General features: G+C 39.3%; 1 protein-coding gene across 1 annotated transcript in view; it reads right to left on the bottom strand.

The window, feature by feature from the left end:
- KIRREL3 (kirre like nephrin family adhesion molecule 3) overlaps positions 1 to 22,300 on the bottom strand; it is a 603,325-nt gene that overhangs the window by 253,569 nt on the left and 327,456 nt on the right. The window contains exon 2 of the mRNA XM_088139054.1: positions 2,450 to 2,527. Coding sequence (XP_087995180.1) covers positions 2,450 to 2,527 — 78 coding nt within the window. The remainder of the gene's footprint in view (positions 1 to 2,449; positions 2,528 to 22,300) is intronic.

Raw genomic sequence — 22,300 nt, 5'->3', positions numbered from 1 at the left:
TAAGGTATCCATGTGAATGCATGGACAACAGAACCAGTGAGAATTGAATGATGATGCATGTGAGGAGGCTACTAGTCCAGTTCACAGCCCTTGCTACACACCTTATCCCATTCACATGAGTAATATATGAGAGGACCATCTGTTTTTATTTCAGCACATCAACCAGAGCATGTTGTTGGAAAAAAGCAAATCTACTGATTTATACGTTTCTATAAGTGATGGGCAACCTACCTGTTAAAAAATTGGGTCTCCTATTGCAAACATCACTGGAGAAAGTTGCAAAGAATAAATATATATTTTAGATATAATTTCCCCAAATGTTTGAATTGATTCATCATGCTGGTGGTGCTATTTCATGATGTCTTGTCCTTAACAGTCAGGGTTCACATCAGACTCAGTTGTCAATCTTAGTTCTCCATATACTTAACCCATTATTCAGGAGCTGACTTACTTGGCAGAAGGCTGTCAGACATGACTTGGCTATGTTAGACTTTTTATTGCAGGGAAGAATGAAACCATATACACAAAGAAGATCTGCTCAGTGCAATACACAGAAATCAAAGCCTTTAGGTTTATACTCTATGGTTTAAATTCTAGGCGGTTTTCTTCTACCTTTTCTAGTAAACAGATACTCGGATGTTCCCTTAATGGCCTTAGGATCCACTTTATATATGTTGCTATAATGTTTCTCTCTAGCCTGGACACTGCTAGTACCTTCGTTGTCAGCTGCATTTATTATATCTTAGCAACTTTATAGCTGGATGAAGTACTGATAGATCAAAAGCAATGCTGGTATCAAAGAGAAGAGATACTTTTAGCACGCTGTGAATTTCTAAAGCCCAAGTAAGGAAGAAGCTTTAAAAACAATTTTGGAGCAACCAGTTATTGCTGGCTTATTTTTGAATTCCATGTATAATTTGTTTCTTTTCATACTCCAGTGGAAATAAGGAAATGAGGAAAAGACAGAACACCAGCTTCTATGGTCAAAAGAAAAGCAATTAAGAGACCAGCCTTTGCCAATTTCTCATTTTAATAGTAGCACATTAAATATCAGAAGTAGGGGAAGCACATTAAATATCTTTTTTATGAGATTTGATTCTTTAACATGTCCAGTATTAAAAGTGGAAGCTGCTTGGGTGCTGTTTTCCACTGCCAATGTTTTTTGCTAGTTTAATTATTTCTGCTGAGTTCCACCCACCTATTGCAAGAGTAATCAAAGGTGGTGGGAGCTCAGTAGGTGAAGGGAATGATCACTAGTATATAACTATATTTCTCAGGCTGGAGTACATTGGTACCTGTGGAACCATCATCCCTAAGTGGATCATTCCGTCCATGAATGGAATATTTGTTGCCTTCTTCTTCTGAAGTAGAAGCCAACTGTGGAGTTTGCAAGCTGAAGCCTCCATCTGCATTTGGAAGAGGCTTCTGACAGATGCTTAAAGCATTATACATGGCTTTGCCCTTGAAAAGGACCTGAAAGCTTAGACTAGTACAGAATGCAGCTACTAAAATGCTAACTGTTGCAACCAGATGTGATTATATTTAGAGCAATTCTAAGGAAAGATGACCCGTTGCCTTTTTTTGCTTCAGGCCCAAATCAAAGCATTCTGAAGGCATAAGTACAGAGGGATCCAAGTGCCTAAAGGATTCGTTCCCTATGTATCAGGCTTACATTTTGGCCGGAAACCCATTTTCTCTGTTATGGAACCCCATTTGTAGAACACTCTTCCCATTGGATTGTGTTTGGCATTGGTTATATGATGATTTTTTTTTTTTTAATGTGTGGAAAGGTAGGATATAGTTAAAGAAAAATAAAATACTTTGTGTAATGAAATTTATGAACCTCCAGAAACAAAGTTTGAGCCAGAAGCTATATTCCAAATATATAATTTAGAATATATGCAATAGGAACCACGTATAGCACCAGTTTCATGTTGTCTTCAGTAGTCTTCTCTCCTTCAGTGGGTCTATCTTCATTTTATCACTTTGGTTTTGCTTCATGGGGACCAGTTGTTTGTTTGCAGACAATGAGCAAGTAGACCATGAAAGCTACTTCTCTTCTTACCATCACTGCCATTTGCATGTTCACTGCCTCTGGTGAGCAAGCAAGCAGTACCTGGTCACTAGATTCTGTCACAGATTTGCTCCTTGGATAGGGATCTGAGCAGATACTGTCATGAAGATGTCTGATGCCAGATTGTAAATGCAGGAGATGAAGACTAGACCTTTAGAGAGGAAATTTCCGTATTAACAGGGAAGACTACTCTGTAAGCATTGCAACAAGGGATCTGAGGTTGCCCCAAATACCTTGGCCATGTAAAAACAATCTCTCAGATGCTTAAAGTAAAAACATTGCAGTCTTCTTCTTGAAAAAAAAACTGGGAAGAAAAGTAAAACCATGGCAATATAGAAAGGAGGAAAATACTTGGAGAGAAGATGTTACACTAACCTTCAGTCATTCGCCGATACTTCTCCTTGTACATAAATCCAAAGACCAAATAACATCCTCTTCTTGGGAGACCAAGTTCTACAAAAGACAAAGCAAAGTATATATCAGTTGGCAAAAGTCATGTCTGTTTTTAAATATATAGTGATACTATTCAATAAAAGCAAATAGGTTCCAATATCCCTTGTTTTCAGAATGTAGAAAGATTGTCAAAGTCAGATTTTGGGGGGCTTGGGGGTAGTTTGGGGGGTATTTAGGATTATTTTCACCGACAGAAGAACCAATTAGGAGGACAAGCACAGAGTAATAGGCACTGCTCCAATTCTACACATATTCTATTTCTGAAGACGCTCTGCATGCATACAGAGTTACTTCACACATCAAAACAAACACATTTATGTTTGGGATGGAGCCTCTCACTGCAATGCATCTCTGTCCCCAGTTAGTCAATGACTGTGTCTTACTATTCTGACTTCAAAATGATTCATTTATTTAGTTTACCAGAGGTTTTAGACAATCCCAGTGGTATCCCCAGTTTTTAATATTGAATGTGATATCTAAAGTAGAAATTAATTTATATCATCAATTTGAAGAGTGGTGAGCAGTCACTACATCTCGAACTAGAAATATTTATGAATTGGAGACCATGACTCAAAACGTGAACGATTGTGTTAGCCTTCTGGACTGAAAATTGGGGAATTCAACATCTGTGTTATAAACTTGATTTGTTTGCTTTTTAAAGGGGCCTGGTTTGCACTCTTCAAGAGTAGTAATTACTGAAAATCACGTATGATTTCATTTTTTTATATTATTTTGCTAAGCCTCAGCCTTTATGTCTTTAAGTGGGTAGCTGGTTGGCGAGGAATCCTGAAGTACAAGGAATTGTGTGGACACATTATTTCAAACACAAACTCTCCCACCTCTTCCATCTGAAATATGTATGGATCACTTTTAAAAGGTCCAGGTTTTATCAGTGCCTATCCAACTCACATTCCCCAACAGAAAGTCCTCCCCCCGCCCACTCCAAAGGTTTGCTTTGGATGCCATGTTTACATCAAAGGGATGTTCAGTAAATCTCTGCCCTTCAACACATACAAGTAATGAGAGCTCTCTAATCCCTTTCACTTAGCAGACTGTGTGATAAAATAGAACACGGAACCTGGATGGAAATATAAATCTGTCTCCAGGCTCTGTGCTTTTTCAAAGCAAAATAACTGGCCCGTAAAATGGCTGAACGTCAAGGCCCAATGAAGTCCATGCCTTTGATCTCTCGCTTTCTTACAGGAGGTGTTTGGCTATCAGTAAACAAGCAGAGAAATGGATTCAAGCATAGGTTTTCTAAAGGAGGGAGCATATGTATTTGTGGGTGTGCATGGGTGTCCTTCCCCCAAAACTATGCAAGGTGTGTGTGTGTGTGTGTGTGTGTCTATCTATCTGTCTATCTGTCTACCTGTCTGTCTGTCTGTCTGTCTGTCTGTCTGTCTATCTATCTATCTATCTATCTATCTATCTTTTTATCTTGTAGTGTGGAAAATCACCATGGAAAGTCTTCAATGAAATCTTCTTACACTAAGATGGAAAAAAGGAAGGCACTGTGTGTCTGCCTGCTGCCTGCTTGTTGCCCAGATTAATAGGGTCCGAGTATATTAATTTAATGCAGCCCCATTGATCAAAATTTCTGTAAAGTATGTTTATTTTGTGTGGAATCCTTTTAAACTTAAAGTTTCATTTGTAAAGAGAAAGCTACTGGATCTTAGCACAGGTAGACTGCAACTCCCTTAAACTAACTTCTTAGCCAAGACCAACCTCTTACTCATCTGTGATGAACAGGAAACAGCCAATGGGGAGACATGAAAAAATAATTTTTAATTTCTATTAATCAGTGTGGATAAGTATTAATCCTATCCATTTTAGCATTATCTCATTAATAGGTAAGCAATGAATTTTTAACATGGATTTTTTAAAAATAGTCATTTTTATCATTTCTCATTTTTTTAAAAAGTCACCTTTTGGCACCACTGCCGCTAGACATTTATTTGGTATCACTGTAAAAAAAGTAGAGGTAAACAGACTGCTGTTTAGACACTTGTTCATCTGAAAGCAAAGATATCAATGATCCCTACCAAGCATTTAATAAACCACCAAGGTATCAAAATGTTATTTTAAAAACACTAAATTAGCCTAACCTTATCAACCACACTAAATAATGACTTTGGAAATGAACAAATCAACCCCCGTTTCACTTTACTTTAATTGCAAAATGATTATTACCATCTTGTTTTGCACAGTCCTGTTTACTGCCACTGACTATGCTGGTAATTAATAAATTACAAAAAGATCTATATCCAGAGAAAAGTCCCAGGATGTGATTCAAAAAGATATACACAAAATAAAATGCTTGGTCTGTATCAACTCCAAGTTGAAACCAATGGGTTGGTGGAATTTTGCAAAAGTCATGAATAGCTAAGAATACTTAACCTAGAAACACATATGAGAGTAGTTGGCCTTATATACTGTATGCCAGGTTGCTCACATTAACCAGAATCAGTGAAGAAGATTCCCAGGAAAATTGGATCATAGGAGTGAAAGCAAACTCAGGAACTTGGAGCTGAATCCTATTTCATATACAGTAATACCTCGGTTCACGAATGCTTCTGTTCACGAACAATTCGGTTCGCGAACAGCAGTATTCTCAAAATTTTGCTTCCATTCGCGAACTCCGCATCGGGTGATGAACACGACCCGTGTCGCCTCAAGCAAGGTTAGTGTTCTCTCTCTTCATACTGTACTGTACTGTACTTTGTTTCATATTTTTGTGGTTAAAAAAAAAATACATATGGTTCAGAACGGATTAACCTTATTTACATTGAACCTTATGGGGAAATTTGATTCGGTTTGCGACCAATTTGGTTTGTGGCCAGAATCGTGGAATGAATTAAGTTCGTTAACCGAGGTACCACTGTATTGGCCAAAAAGGCACATTCTTTCTCCAGCTGCAGCTTCAGCTGCAGCTAACTGATAGCTAATGTCTGTTATCAGAGATATACTATAATGTTAGGGATCAAACATGCATAATCCACTGTAGCTGTCAGATTGTTGGGGTGATCTTTGACCTCCTACTATTTTCCTGCAAAAAAGAACTGTTTCTTCCTACACCCTGAACTCTTCTTTCCTTACGCTTTTAGGATGCCAACAAGTAAGTCACCTGCTTATGGGTTTCTGTGGAGGATTTTGGGTAAAAAAGTAATGAATTAGGGCTGTGTGAAATTAGATCTAGAGTCCAATTCTGTCATTTATTTTATATTTTCATTATGGAAGGCCATTGTAATTAAAATTCCCACCCATGGCATTGTGAAGTCCTCTCCATCTAGTGTCTACTCAGTGGAAACTGGCTGAAATGACACATTGCACTCAGCCACGGGTTGCATGAATCCAACCATTGTGATACATAAGCCAAGATCTATAGATCGGGGTATTTTGAAGATACAGCCAATTGTTGCTTTTTCAACAAAACATGGTTAGCAAAATTTTGGGTAAGAGGGCCAGCCCTCGATTAACCATTAAGCAAAATAAGCACAGGCTTAGGGGAGCAAGGGAAGGGGGCCCCCCAAATAGTTTCCCCCCTAACTATTATGCCCTTAACTCTTTCACTGCCACACTCATCTTTAACTTTCAGCGCTTACTGAGTCTTAATGTCTTGTCAGTTAAACAATGGAAGAGCCAAGAGACACCATTGTTGGCTTGTGCTTAGGACATCAGTTGGCCTTAATCTGGCCCTGATTTGGACTGTCTCATAAACTCTTCTTTGGAACTAAGGACGGTAGGGTTAGAAATTAGCATCTCCTTTTCTACTAGGAATTGTTCCAGAACAAATAAATTTAAAAAATCACGATTATTAAAATATATGCTGAGGGCCATGAAGACAAATTTGGCTGAACATTAGAAAAGAGACACTTTGACAACAATGTCAGACTTAGAAACCAAATTTGGGGAATATGCAGCAAAGGCTAAATTAACAGTATCGGTTCAGAACAGAAATTTGACTCACTTTGAGCAAGAAAGGTACATACTGTATATTATATGTCACACAACCGGGAAAACCCTGATACTTACCATTTGCTTTTCAAAGGGGAAATTATTGATGTAAATATAGTAATTAGAAACCATTTTACAAATATGTTGATGTAATCATCAGTTAGGTGCAAAGTGAGGGAATTTAAAATTATGTAGTTTCCCAATAGGTTTTGACTGATTTTTCTTCTTTTTCCTTTTTCTTTCTTTCTTCCCTTTTTATTTTTATTTTCCCTTTACTGGATTACATGGATACAGTGGCGATACCAATATTAAAATCATACTTTATAGAGATTTCTAGTTATTTCTTAAGATAACATGAGGAACTTAGTTCTACACATTTAATTAATTTCAAATTGTATCATTGTAAACTCCTTATTTACTAATATTTTATTCTTTATTCACTGTGTTTCTATCTTCTTTGCTATGTAGCTATTTATTCTGTTTTATTAAACATTTTAATAAATTTATTTATTTATTTATTCTTAAAAAAAAAAAGATGTAGGCATCTCCTGCCTACAAAGTAAATATTACACCACTGGGCTATGGTACAAAGAATGACAATGCTGGAAATGATCCATCCTTCCTTCCTTCCTTCCTTCCTTCCTTCCTTCCTTCCTTCCTTCCTTCCTTCCTTCCTTCCTTCCTTCCTTCCTTCCTTCCTTCCTTCTTCTCCTTAGCCCTTTCCTTTTTTTCCTCTGTGCCTACTCATCCTGCAGCCAATTAGGTTCTGCAAGAGTCAAGCCTCAAGGTTTGGATGAGTAATCAGTAAAAATGCTACAGCGAAGGGGTAGTAAAGGTTTATTAACATCATCATAATTTCTACTGTTGTGCAGCTGTATCCCATCAGGAATGATAATAAATGTTTAATAGCCCAATAATACCTGTTTAATAATTTTGAGTGTTGCTTCCTGCTTAATTTATTAAAAAAAAACAATAAACTTTATAATTGTTGTAAAGACATAATTGCAATTCCAACACTTACTTAATATTGAGTTAATTATATTGCATCTAAATGTTCTTTCCCATACATATTAAGTATCAATTAGTTATTTTTATACTATTGATTAGTTTTAATTAACTATGCTATTATATACCAATTAAACTATTTTAAGGAAACTTAAAAACAAGGTTCTTTTTCTTTTAAGGAAAAAAACCCCACTCTTTATATTGAAATAAATCACACTTTTATGTTATCCCATACGTTCCCCCCCACCCCCAGCAATGAGGCTTGTTCTAAAGCAGTGGTAATAATGCACATTTGCCAAGTCACTACTGTATGCAACAAAGAAAGATTGAACGCTTCTTTGTTGGCTGATGTCAGTTGCCTTGGGAAGGTGAAAGCTAAATTCCACATCCTCGAACTCTGGAAATTCTTCTGTACATTGCTGCCTGCATAAGTTTAAAATAGAAAAAACCTATTTTCATTGCTTTCAGTCCATCACCTGCACCTGGCAACCTAGACTCAGTCTGTCTGTAGGGCCTAAATGCAGATGCTTTCTTGGGCTCCCAGTAGTAGTTACAGTGATGTGAATTGCTTACATTTTCTACAATGACCTACAGAGTTATTAAATTGTTGGTGAGCCGCCCAGAGTCATATATTTGAGATGGGTGGCTATATACAGTGGAATAATAAATAAATAAGAAAAAAAATGAAGTTACAGTAGTGATGAGTGCACAGTTGGAAGGGCTGAAGGACCAGGTTAGGGACAGATCATCATGGGAAAAAATCTATCTATGTCAGTGTTGTCCAAACTTGGCCACTTTAAGATGAGTGGACTTCAACTCCCAGAATTCCCCAGCCAGCCATGCTGGCTGGGGAATTCTGGGAGTTGAAGTCCACCCATCTTAAAGTGGCCAAGTTTGGACAACACTGATCTATGTGGTTGCTAATAGTCGACAATGATTTGATGGCACATAATAATCATCATCAAATACAAATATATAAATAAATTGAGTAGTACTGTAGGAAATTGTAATGGCTACTTGGTCCATTAGGTAAGCTGGGGGGGGGGCTAGTGACTTCTGATGATTTCATTAAACGCCCCTTCTGAGCTAGACACATTCTTGCATGAAGTCATCATAGCTAACAGCATACTGAAAGGTGCTGAATTCATTGATGATGATGATGATGAAGATGACTCAGTTTAAGCTAGCAGATATCACCATAGCTCTGGGTATGAATTCCCCTATAAGGTCATGACCCACTGTGTGAAAAAAATAATAATTTATTTTGATAATCTACTGTAATGCCAATTATTTTCATCAGGCATACTATTCAAAAAAATTGAAGAGAAGGTCAAAGTTGGACTTGGGGCAAATTGTTTAAAAAGCTGACAATTAGGGCAGGGCTTTGGGGCAGAAGTCTAGGACCCCAGCAGATCAAGCAACAGCCCTCCCCCAGCACTTCAGAGTCGTCTTACCACATTTGGGGGTCAGTCAAGCCATACAAGTTAGCCATCTAAGGGGTGTGTGTGTGCGCACAACTTTTCTTCAAATTGAAGGCCTATCTAGGTGCGCTTGAGCCACAGTCCAAGTGAGGTATGCCGAAGCCACAGCCCAGAGGCTGAAAGGCCTCATGTAGTCCTGAAACCCGAGGTGCAAAATCTGAGTTCCATTCATTCTGGAATCTGCTAGTTCTGCGCCTAGATGCACAGACCCACATTTTGAATATACAGTCCCTTTCCACTCCCCTGTCTGTGGGCTTCTTCACTCATTCCTGCTACGGAATAGCTATTAAACAGCCTGCTGTTCCCTTCTGCCTTGGGTGAGTCTGATCCTTCTCCCACAATCACTTTGTGTATTACTTTGCTAAGCTGTTTGAAGCCCTTTGAGATAAAAATGTGTCATATAAATGTGACTTATTATTATTAGAATCTGTGCTAGGTTAATTTATAAAATATGGCTTATTAAAAACAAAAACAAAAAACCTGTGTGTGGTTGTGGTGGTGGGGGAGGAGACCTGCCTGTTAGGCAAACTAGCATATTACTGCCTGAAATAGAAATGAGGAAATGGGTTTTAAACACTTCAACTGTGCTGCATTTTACTCAGTAGTGTACTGCTGAAAGGGTGCATTTATAAACCCATTCATTTTGTTATGTGCTAGCAAACCTTGTCATCCATTTATTGCACAAATAAAATCTTAAAAGCAGAGGATTAGTTGAGTGGGTCTCTCTGGGACCACAGTTGGACTTTAAAGAATCCATCACTAGGGCTAAACAGATGGAACAGGAATAGTTGCCAGCACATCTTGCTCCATATCCTAAAATATAGGGAGCAACAGTTTTCTCTGCTTCCATCAGGCCATATGTGCAAGGGTTTAAAATTGCACAGGAGAGTTGTAGAAAGGGGGCATGTTGTAAAACACAATGTCAAGGATATCTCACCATGAGAGGAAATTGCCCCGCAAATGTGATGCTGAAGAATCACCCTAAAGAATTCACAATGTATTTCAGTTTTCATTTACAGCATGGCTGGCTGGGGAATTCTGGGAGTTGAAGTCCACAGAACTTAAAGGCTCTGAGATTGAGAAACACTGATTTAGTGAGACAGGCAAGGCAAGTCCACAGTGGAACAATTTAGAACATCATACAAATGCTACTTATCCTAAGCATACTGATGCTCCTTCCTTCCTTCCTTCCTTCCTTCCTTCCTTCCTTCCTTCCTTCCTTCCTTCCTTCCTTCCTTCCTTCCTGCCTGCCTGCCTGCCTGCCTGCCTGCCTGCCTGCCTGCCCTCCAATTCCAGTTTTGCTGCCAAATGGCGCCTATGGTTGATATTAAAAGGAATATGCTAGTAGCCAAGCAACTGAGTGTGCCCATTGGCAGGTCTGCCAACCATGTCTTAGTGCATGATTCACTAAGTGAGTCTGCCTCTGGTCCACCGTGTTCAAATGAAACAGAAAGAAATGCATGAAAAACATCTCCACAGCCACAAAGACTGAAATGTCCTCTTGATGAGAATTATTTGTCCCAAGTCCATTTGCTATTACTCTAAAAAGATGCTCCTGTTATTCTACTTTCTCTCATCAGAGGGATACAAGGTGACCAGAGGCCTCCTTCTGCTGCTCTGCTAGAGACAGTTACACCTGCCTTATTCACCCTTCAGTAGCAGTGCTTTGCCAGCTGACATGGACTGTGTCTACTCTGGAAACCTTTTCAGTTCTACCAAGGCAGAAATAATGACAGAGCAGCCTCAGAAGACAGGATATATGCTAGCTTCTGGCTCGGTCCATCTGCTACAATTCTCTTCCCTGCCTCCTCCCTCCCTCCTTGCCGCTTCCTGTTTTGCATGTCCAGGACCTCTGGTGTCTTTCAGGTTTTCCTCTTAGTCTGGCAGCTGATCCTGAGTTGCTTGGGGAGAAGCCTGACAAAGCTGCTGGATGTTTCCTTAGCAGATGCTCCCTCCCAATATTTGATAAGGAGCACACAAGGCTTGCTAAAGAGTAGGTGCTCAGAAATGGCCACATATTTAGAAGAGCTAAATGTGGCCATTCTACAGGGAAAATGCTCTCTCATGCACACAAACGCTTGCACACCTGAAACCATGGGGACCTTTACCTATGAGTTGTGTCCCAGCAGAACCTACTCTACATCTGTGTAATCACCACGCATGGCTCCTTGGCCCTCTCCTTCACTGAATATGCTACCTTTTCACTTTTGAGGTTTTTAAATGCAGGAAAGGGACCATGACAAGGCAGTATGGATGTTTCCTTTTCTCAAAAGGTGCATGATAGATGGAGGAGACACTAGCTGTTAATTCCTTTTTTTTTTCTTTCTTCTTCTTTTGCAAAGAATGGTGATAAGGGGATGTTTGTTACTCCAGGACCTGTGGTGGCTGAAGGGCAGGACACTGTTTTAACACTGTTCTTTGTTCTCTGTTAGTCAGCTGAAGGGACAGTGACTGATTTACAGATGTTCTCAGCATTTCAAGGTCAGCCAAAGTGAAGATGATTGCAGTTTGGCTTCAAAATGCTTTGTGAAGGATTGGGATTGGAAGTGCTGAGTTATGAAAGGCTCCAAGTATAAGAAATCTTTTCTGGCATCCTCAGATAGTCTCCAAGACGGAAAGAAGCTCATCATTAGTATCCCTACAACAATAAGTTTCTAAATGTTTTTGCAAACATCCATTAAATGAAGTTTATGTGGCTTATGTCTGGGTCCCTATGAAGACAGACCAGGGGAACCTGGTCTAAATTCAAAGAGGCAGGAAAACTATCCAACTGTTTGTGCCCCAAGATGAAAGAGAATCAGAGTATGATTAGAACAAATGACCTCTTAGAATTCTATTTCTTCCTCAATGTGAAGTCTCCTTCAAGTCAAGTTTAACTTCTGGTGACTTCATGGACACATCCATGGTGTTTTCTTGACAATAGCATGGAAATGGTGACATTGCCTTCTTTTGGAATTTATAGTAAATGGCATGTCCCTGTCTGGGCCCAGAAGCTAAATAAGGTCATCCCTGATTGGAACTTGGATGGAAGCCTACTAGAAAATATCAGGAATATGAGCTAGACTGAAATGTTGAAAAATACCCTGGAAGTTGGCAATGGCAAACCATTCCTCGAAGATCAACTTGAAAGAGGCTTTACCTATGCCACTTACAAGCAATGAGAATTAGGGGACTGTTTCAGCCATTTTTTGGGGGGGACCCCCCCAATGTCTTCCTTCAGCTTACTATAAACTGCTGCTATAGCACAGCTCCTTTCCTTTCCTCTTCCAATGTTCAGAATGGCAACTGTGTTGGAACCTGGACACCATTTTACATTCTCCACCACGTTGACATGAGTGACATTCTGAGGAGTTGTGAGGAGAAAATGGAAGGGAAATATCAGCCACCACAACAAAAACATTGGAGTTAGCCTTCTAGTTTTAATGGAGGGGGGAAAAAACAATAGCATTTCCTCACCGGGGAAGTTTCCTGAGAAACTTCATTCCAACTGTATGAATACATTCTAACTTGTGGGAGAACAAGAGACAGACAGAGCTACAGCAGTTAGAAAACCCTAATTTCCAGAGCTTAAGGTAACCCCCTGTATTCCTCTTATCCCTCTTGTAGATCTTTGAGCTAAAACTCTCCCTCCTCACCATTCACATGCATTTTAGTACATCATTTAAAGAAGAGATGGCATTTTCTGAGGCGGGGAACCCCACAGACCTTCTATTACCAAGAAATCATGCTCCAACTTTGCAAGCACCATTACCATTCTGTATCTTATAATTAAATTGTATTTGCCAGTTACCTCACAGCATGCTAGCAATTTTTACTCATCTGAGGGCTTTGTGGATTCTTTTTTAAATCTTCAGATTCCATCATTTTTGCCCTAAGACTTCTCCCCTCCCCTCCGCTCCCCTCCCCTCCCTCACACAGACCCTTCAAATAAGTAAAGAAAGAAAGAATAAGCAATTTCACAAAACTCTCTGCCTCCCCCACCCCCCATTTTGTTAGTGTAATCGAAAGAAAGAAAGAAAGAAAGAAGCATGGCTCTGCTACATAAAATGGAAGAAATGTTCTCTCACACTATCTCTTCATTTTCTCCTCCCAGTGATTAAAACAGAGGACCTGGAAATAGCTATGAGCATAATATAGATTATGGCTGTTTTCAGAAATTTAAAAAGCAAAATGAGGCAGAAGCGCCGATGACATAGAGATACAACTGGCTCCATATTTTGTCGAGAAGAGCAGAACAAAGTCTCTCTCCCCCTCCTTTGTTTTAATAAAAAAAAAAATGTGTGGAATAAAATATGCTCGACAGATTTCAGAGTAAAATGTTTCCTGGAGCCATTTTCTTTTAGATAAATCTGGGAAGGAAAAATAATGTTGTTTCCTTCTGGATCAGAAAAAAAATGTTTTAATGCATCTTTATTGTGTAACATACAAACCAACCAACAAAAAACCTCTTGTTTACTTCCTTGGAGGCTTTCTGTCCCTTGATCCTCTTCTCATCTAGTGCCTCTTAAGGTTTTCTTGACTTCACTGGATTTGGGGGATGGGATTATGGGCCAAGATACAATAAGCTCCTCTTTCCTACACTGCTACTTGCCATTTGCTCATCCTCTTCTTCTGCAGCCAATTCATAGCAACTCTCAGGAAGAGGGAGAGAATGAGAAAGGGAATGAACAGATCCTGGCTTTTCCATAAGCCTGGTTCTGCCCACCTGCTTGGCAGAGGCAGTGAACAAATTGCGACAGTGAGATGAGCAGGCTGTGTTTGGAAAGCCACTCCATCTGGTACAAGGTGGAAAAAAAAACCTTCAGAAAGATGGAAACACTAGACCTGTGCATAAATACGTTTTGCAATTTTGCCAACTTCTGGTTATTTGACTATTTATGGATCTGATATACCTTGCCTTCCCATCTGTATTGCACAGAGTTTTACCTCTCCAGTGGAAAAAACCTGCCAGTTATCTTAAGAATAGAAAAATTAGCTATTCCACTATCTCTGAATGAACTTCCATTGTGGAATATGGGATTGAACCCAGGTTTCTCTGACTTTAGCCAAACCTCCATCAGCGCATCACCCTGTTTGCTTGACAGGTTGAGAAATCCTTCAAGTTGCTTCGATCAATGAGGCTGAGAGCATTAGATTGTGGTGAAGGGACGATAGGAATCTCTACCTTATTCGGGAGTCATGCAGCTAATAATCCTGTGGTTCAGCAGTGTCCTTCAGGGGCTTTTCAAAATAATTGCCCTCCCTTGCTCCATCATGTACAGTTCCTGAGTTAATCCATAGCATAGATCCATGGCTGCTATGCTCCATACTTTCTGTTGTTTTGCTGCCAAGCCATATCACTTATAGAGGGCCATTAGCTTGCCATTGCCAAGATCCCATTTCCCTTGTGTGGACCATAATGTGTGCAATACATGGAAATGGTTCCCAGGCCTCTCTTGATGCCATTGTGCTGATCTGAAGTATATACATACAGATACATGCACACTCCGATTAAAAGTAATGGACTGAAATTATTCACCCTGTTACTTCCGATGGCTTTGTTTCAACTAAACCGTGAAAAGCTCTCTTGGTAGCAAGAGTGGTGCTTCTCTCCATCCTCTGTGCTCCTGTACTAGTTCATGCCTTCTTCTCTACATTCCTTGCAAGTATTTGCAGCACACGGTTTTAAAACTATTATCGCTATTGCAAAGAGAACAGGCTGTTTTGTAATTTGTTAATTGCACCAGGACATACAGCTACTCTATACCCGAGATGGATACTCCCTTATAGGGTCATTTTAACTGTTCCTAATTTGAACAGAAATTTCAAGGTAAGATTATGTCCTCTTTCCCAAGTAGAAGTGGTGTTTTGCAGAAGAAATGGAAGGGAAACTCATTTGCATTTGAGCTGATTCCTTAAGATAATGTAAGAGTATATATTAAATGAAAATAGAAGGATTGAAAACATGTCACAGAAATGACAGCTGGAATTAATTAGCTCAGTGGCAAACCTGAAATCACTCTATGTAATTTATGGCAAGCCCTTCAGCTGTATTTCCATTCTTTTATTACAGTTAGTACAAAGGCAAAAATCCCTTTAAAATAGGCTTGACTCCTGATAACTACATGGAGCCCATGCAAATTTCTTTGGCAGGAATATGGAAATGGATTACCATTACTTCCTTCTTTCTTTCAACTGCTTAGTCTAGCCTACAGCTCTGGTATTCTTCTGTGGAGATTTCTCATCCAAGTTCTAACCAAACCTGATCCTGCTTAGCTTTTAAACCTAGGCAAGGTCAGCCATGTGCTGCCACCTATTGGAATAAGCAAGTTATAGAAGATCAACATTTTTCCAACCTTCAATTGTTTCATTCCATCCACCTTACTTTCTATCTTTAAAAAGGTCATGGATATGCTTTTTAAAGATGTTTTTCCAGTTATATGCATTTCTATAGGTGCTTCCCTTCTATGTGTATCCTTACAATTTTCCTCAATATTACACATTTCTATGTTATTTTCACCAATATACAGTACAATTGTTTTGTGTACACCTTTAAGTTAAGTATTTTTGTCTGCGATTTTTCTTAATCTACATCTTTTTTACATGCAATCTGGTTTTGCTGTTGCTTTTCAGAAGGATAGAGGAATTTATTCAAGGATAGAGGAATTTATTCAAGGATAGAGGAATATTAAAGAAAGATGTCTGTAGTCACAAGGTATTGGTTTATGCCAATATATGTTCTGCTGTAAATTAAACCATACATAATACTCTGTGCAGTTCCAATATATTCCCTACTTTTTCAGATGATCAAAGTGATAAAATTATTATTTGCAGTATTGCTCTTCTAAACCTTTACCATGCTTGCTGTAAAGAATATTGGAAGCCACTCCTTTTGTCTTTTTTATTCTATTTTTTCTTTCACTTCTTTCCTATTTATTTATCACTTTTCTTTTACTTTACTTCCTTTTTCCTTTAAATTTGTATTGCTTTTACTTTGCAAAAAGGTTCTTTAATAAAAATTAATTAAAAAAAAAAAACCTTTACCATGCCTTTGCAATAATCCTGAGATCCAGTTCACAGCTACATTGCCACATATACAAAACTAAGGACTGGACAGCCTGGTCCAGTCATTAACATAAACCACAATTTAGACAATCAAAAATGAACCACAGAAAACCTCAAAGCTGCATTTTCTTTTCATTCTTTTCAATTCTGTACGAAGAAAACTGTTACTTGTACTTTCAGAAAACAACTCTGACCCATGGACTCAAGGAACTCTGGTTTGATCTCACACAGTTCAGGAACCAAACCAAGATCTACAATTCTAATTTGTTTTAACGTAAAGGCTAAATCTGGAGTAGTTTCAGAACCTGCTTAAAATAAACCACAGCTCTCTGCATGTGTTCATCAGGGCAGAATTGTTCTTTGCTCAAAGGCTAACGTGATAATCTGGTCCAGACCAAAACAAAAAACCAAAAACCTATTTGTGGTTAGTTGAAAATTGAAGTAAATGCTTGTAGTCTTCTCTTTGCAGCCACACACAGTGAAGAGAGGAAACTGGAGGCTCATTTGCATAGCACAACATTTGGGTTTGTACCCATACCTAAACAGCATATGGGTGCTTTCATTTAGCCCCTTCCAACGTACATTAAGTGCATTGGTAAGGTTTCTGTCCTCATTCTGTATAACCTACAGGCAATGAAAATCACATTCTTCCAACTGGCCAGCTGAGGGGAAGAATTCTCTGCCGTGTTACATTCCCTTTTCATAACCCAGAGCGATCTGAGACTTTCCTCTCTCAAACTCATTTCCAAGTTCACAAATGGAAGCACCAGAGGATGCCGGTGGATATTCAGATCACATCCCCTGTTTGTTTCTGCTCTATAAACAATGGTTTCCCAGAATGCTTATGTGTCTATGATATGGCGATGAACAGCAAAGCTCTCACCATGCATCCAGTTAACAGGTGTACCTAGAGGGAGGTTAGAAGCGGGCGCCTGGGGAATATAACCTCCTCAGCCGCTCAAGCAGAAAAAGAACTCCACCAACACATACGGAGCCAAGTACGGCTGAATAGGCAAGACAATGTGCATAGCAGGCAACATCATGCAGTGAAGCTGTTTCGAGACAGTACCACTTCTGGGCTGAGGGTGGGCCGACTGCATGTTTGAGTGTGCCCCTGCGTGGAGGGAAAATGGAACTCCTCAGCATAGAGAAAGCAAGTATGTCCGAATCATCTACAGTCATACAGTCCAGGGCAAGATTTACTGGCCAGTTGCAGGAGCCCTGTGCAAGATATAACGGCTCGAGCCGTTGAAAGAGAGGTGTTTCATATGAGCTCTTCCACATTGTGAAACACCTCTTTTGAAGGATTTGCATAGTCCTAGTTTCCGCAAAAGTCTTTTTCAGTGCTCTTTCTTCAGAACTTAGCCATAGGAACATGAGAAAAAGCTTTATGGTCTATCAGTTTCACCATCCTGTTTTCCATCTAGTGTTTTCATCAAATGCTTACAGAATACCCCAAAGAAGGCACAAGTATAATAGTTCCTTTCCACAGGCATTAAGAGGCACATTCCTTTTGATCCTGAATGCACTGTATGTATAGCCATTATGAACAGCAGTTACTGATAAACCTATCCTGTATAATTGTGTACCGTTCCCCCTTCAAAGCTTTCTGAAGTTCTATTCAGGCATTCATCCAAATAATAAGCTAGGAGACACGCAGACAGTGAGACTTGTCTCTCAAGTATCTCTGGCCTTCTTGCAGTGATCAGGAATACTGACAAGATTTATATTCTATGCATACTTAATTGAATGGAATGAGGATCCTCTTTACAATAGGGACTGTGGTTTCCAGGGTTCCCAGTCATATAACAGTTGTGAGAGATAAGCTGAGAACCAGCAGAGATATAAGTTATGACAACAACCAACAACTGCTCACCTTCAAGGCAGTGGGGTGTTTGTTAAAATATGGGAAAGATTGGAAGAAGCAGCCTGGGTTGTCAAAGGGAACTGCATCCTCATGTTGATAGAGAGTAATCAACTATTTAACGCAGCTTCAATCTGGTTTGCAATAAAGATTCTTATTTAGCTACACTGTGTTAAGTGCCTGGGGTACTTGCATCTGAGTTTGAGTCTAGTAGCCTAGTTAAGACGTAAAAGTCAAAGGCTGTAATTTACTGCCCAACTGTGATCCATGGATCCTGGCAGTGGTGTCTCCTTGAATGTCAAAGTAATGCTGAAAGGATGAGCAGGGACATAAGACCCTTTATATACAACCCATATACATATGTGTCCTGTTCAAGTATAAAGTTCAAGCAGAACTTAAGTTGGTGGTCATCACCACCAATAGTAATTTTCAGAATCTATTATGTATGGTATTGAGTGGAAGACACTGAGCATGAACATTACGTGCTCTAATATTCATCTACAGCCCATCCATTGCGTGGGGGAGCTCTAAGGCAAGAATACTAGAGGGTTATCATTCCCAATTTGGCCATCAAGCAATCAGAATTTCCCCAGTTCCAATCCCTGACATCTCCAGGAAAGCTGGAAGAATGCTTGCTTGAAACCCTGAAGAATGATTGCCAGTCACTGTGGCAATATTGAGCTTGATGGGATAAATGGTCTGGTTCAGAAGAAAGTGACTTTCTACATTGTCTGACATTGCACTTATTTTCTTGCGGGTGAGAACAGGTGACATACTGAATGCGATTCTGCTGCAGAGGAGTTGTTGTTTTGCAAGCAGTCCTCAAAAGCTGTATCACAGTCCTCAAATTGAGGCTGTCCCAGCTCAAAGGCATCATATCTTGCCAATTTGCATGCTTGCTGCAAAGAAGCTTAACATTTCTGAGGAATGGAGAAGCTGGTGTCATGTTGTTAAAAACACCCATAGATTCAGGCCAAAAGAAGGAGGCGGAGAAGCAGTAGCAGAAGCAGGTTTGTCCCCCACCCCCCAAAATTGGGGGGAACCAAATGAAATAAAAGAGGCTTAGATGTCAAGGAAACACAACAGATAACTCTCATTTTAAATGACATTTTAAAATGCAAGGCAGGTTTTCTTAGTACCCAAAGGGCAATCAAGGCACTGGAAGTCCTTATTAGCAAATTTTCCTGACTGCAGGAACTTTATAACAGAAAAGGAAGCAGAATATTGTTAAGGGAGGGGAAGGAAGGAGAGAAAATGCCTCAAAGAATTACATCAAAACCATCATTTTTAGTATATCCACATTGACCAGTTGCATAATGGATTTAGAACAAAATCATTGTGGCCTTTAGCAGAAGGAAACCTATTTATAATCAATAAGACAGATGAGGCCTGATGCAGTTTTCTTTTTCTTAACAGCCAAGGAAAACAAGGAGATAACAATAAAGGAAGAAATTTTCTTATGGGATAGCCCTGTATTATGTTAGCCTCTTGTAATGGTATGTGGGAATGGCCTTGGGAGGCACGAGGAAGAGCAGCAGGCTAGCAATGGTCAGATAAGAGGCAGCTGAGTCCACAGAAGGAACGTGGAAGGGACCCTCCCTAGCTGATTGGACTGTAAAGGTGAGGGGGGAGATATGTACTTCCAGACTTGCAAGATCCTGTTAATGTAACATTACAATAAAGTTAGAGCTAATACTTCTGGGTGTATTTCTTGTCTGGACTACCTCGCAAGGCTAACATCAGTCTTGCAAGTCTGAAAGTACATCTCTCCCACTTGCCTTTACATTCCAACAAACTAGGGAAGGTCCCTTCTGAGATGTTTCCCATGGCCCCATTCCTTCTGCAGACTCAGCTGCTTCTTATCTGACCATTGATAGTCTGTGACTTGTGTAGTTTTTCATTGGAAGGAAGGATAAAACATTCACTATTTTCTATGTTAGTGCTGTTATTATTGATATTGTACTGAAAGAATCAGTTCAGAGATCTTTTCTGGAACTATGATCTAAAGCAGACATGGACAGTTTCCAGGATCTGTTTTCTTTTTTGCTAGAATCCAAGATCCAAAGCTTGGAATCAGACAAAATATAGTAAAGCTTTTGTCTGCATAGACTGACATGGCTCTCCTCCTACAATGTCCATAATTTACCTATGGTAGATGTTTACTCCTGATGCAAAGTTGCATGATTTTAGTCCTGTTGCAGGCTGCTTCGCTACATTCACCAATCCTAGGAAGGATAGGATACCACCAACTCCTACAACCTTTCCCTTAATATTTCAATGTACAGACGTCAAACGGGGAAAGAAGTACCCACAACCATCTCAAAGTCTTTTGAGATTAATTCTTTAGCTAAAGAGATCTTCTGAAGAGCAGAGGAAAGAAAGGGTAACTAAAGAGGAAAAAGAATGTATGGATTTCTCTACTCCTGTTCTTCTGTAGTTATTCAAATCATTATTAGCTTTCAAGTAGCCTCAGAAAAACAGGCCACAAGAGGTCATGAAGATTCAGCCAATACCTATGAATGAATGAGTATGGATGGTGTACCTAACCAAAGAGAGGTCCATCATATGAACATGAAAAGAGGGAAAGATGGGGAAAAAGCAAGATAGCATGAGATGGGAAAGGATGAGATTCCTTCACTCAGAATTGATTTAGGAGAAGGGGAGAATGAGAAAGTAGTGAAAAATACTTCATACTTGCCTTGGTTAGCAGAAAGCACAAGGAAGAAAGAGAGGCATTGTTTCCTCATTATTTCATCTTAGATGGTTTCCATTCATGATACTGTTATCTCCAGATGCATATCAGTTGCAAACTATTATCCTGAAACATATTATATTCCAATTCAAGGTAGTTCTCAAGATTCATGGACAAAGTCATGCATTTCTCTCTGTAAAGGGAGCAAGTCACCTTGGCCAAGAGAGTTTTGTTTTCTAAATAGTTTCCAGATATTATGGATGAAAATTGTTACAACAGCAAAAAAGTAAATGCTATAAAATATAATTGCCAGCTGCTGTAGCAAATCTAATTCTGGCGCGATCCCCAGATGAGCCAAAGCAGATAGAAAGGCTACAGAAAGAAAGAACTAAACCTTAAGTGTTTAGTGCTGCTTGGTATGCACGCAAACATCTTTGGGAGGAGAAAAAGGTTTTTTCCTTATTACAATATTTTTCCTACTCTTTCTAAGTCTGACTCTAGGAAGAATGCCTGAGTTTGATATTTTTGGGGTTCTACAAGGCCAGCTGTGCTGCATATTGATATTTAATGACACCCATGAGGAAAGAGCATTTGAGAAACTGATTTATACTTATCCAAAAGAAACAAAATAGGAAACTGCCTTTCTGCAGAAAAAGAGAAGAAACACTCTTAGACACACACAACAAAAATCCCTTTAAACTGGTTGCAAAAATATTGTCTTATACAATTCACAAAGATCATTAACCCAACTAGGTGGATACTATGTACTTCAATGTGGAGCAAGTCTTCTACAGCTCTGGCTGAATTATTTATTTGGACTACTGGAGAATGAAACTAGAATCCTCTTCAAATAAAACTTAAATCTGTTGTTGGATTATGATTCTCCATAATAACAAGTCCATTTCTCAAATGTATTTTATTAGGGTTTCCCCCCAGCTTTGCAATAGGATGCATTCAGCTCATCCTGCAATAGAAGTTTAGCAGAAGGGGGAAAGGAGGAGGGGGTGGAAGTGATGGTGGTCCCCCAATACTGCAGAAATGTTTGATGTTATTACAGAAGACTAACTGAATTCCCCATAACTGATGAAAATTGATTTCATTGCACCCACTTTGGAGATTCAGAGAATTCTGGGCTACCAGTATTTGACTCCACCATCATAGTGTATTTGTATAAAATGCTAAGCCTTTTTATGGCTAAGCTTAGCTAAATCCTAGACCAAGCTAAGTCCAAAAACACTAGGGAATTCCTGGAAACTGGAAAGCATTCAGACAAATCAACCATCAACATACACATAGAAATAAACCATATTTATACAGTATTCAAAAGAGACAATAAAAAACCTAAGAAGGAAACAAAAACACATCCTCTCCAGCAGCCAACACCCAGATAAGCAGGGATTAACACCAGGCAAACAGTCAGGCATGAAACAATACCCTAATCAAAGAACTACCAAGGAGAAAACCACACTCCCACCAATACTGGCAGGGCAAACCACTTGTATATAAACAGGGAGAAAACCCCACACTCCCTTGCACTGATGATGTTACCTGGTTGGGTAATGAAATGTCTGCAAGCAAACAATCAAGTTTAGAGAGCACCAAGGACTCCACAATAGCGAGGAATGAAATAAGGAATTAGTCCATGAATCTCAATGGAAGATCATTTTGGCATCTCTAGGTCACATTTCAATCGTTTTAAAATTAAGATTATTTCATCCAAAAATATTATTTTC

This window comes from Python bivittatus, unplaced genomic scaffold (assembly GCF_059951505.1).
Source record: "Python bivittatus isolate LINGU-HERP-01145 unplaced genomic scaffold, Pbiv_v1 ctg000320_np1212, whole genome shotgun sequence".
Lineage (NCBI taxonomy): Eukaryota > Metazoa > Chordata > Lepidosauria > Squamata > Pythonidae > Python > Python bivittatus.
Note: the sequence above shows the minus strand (reverse complement) of the source record. Positions and strands in the feature narration are given on the sequence as shown.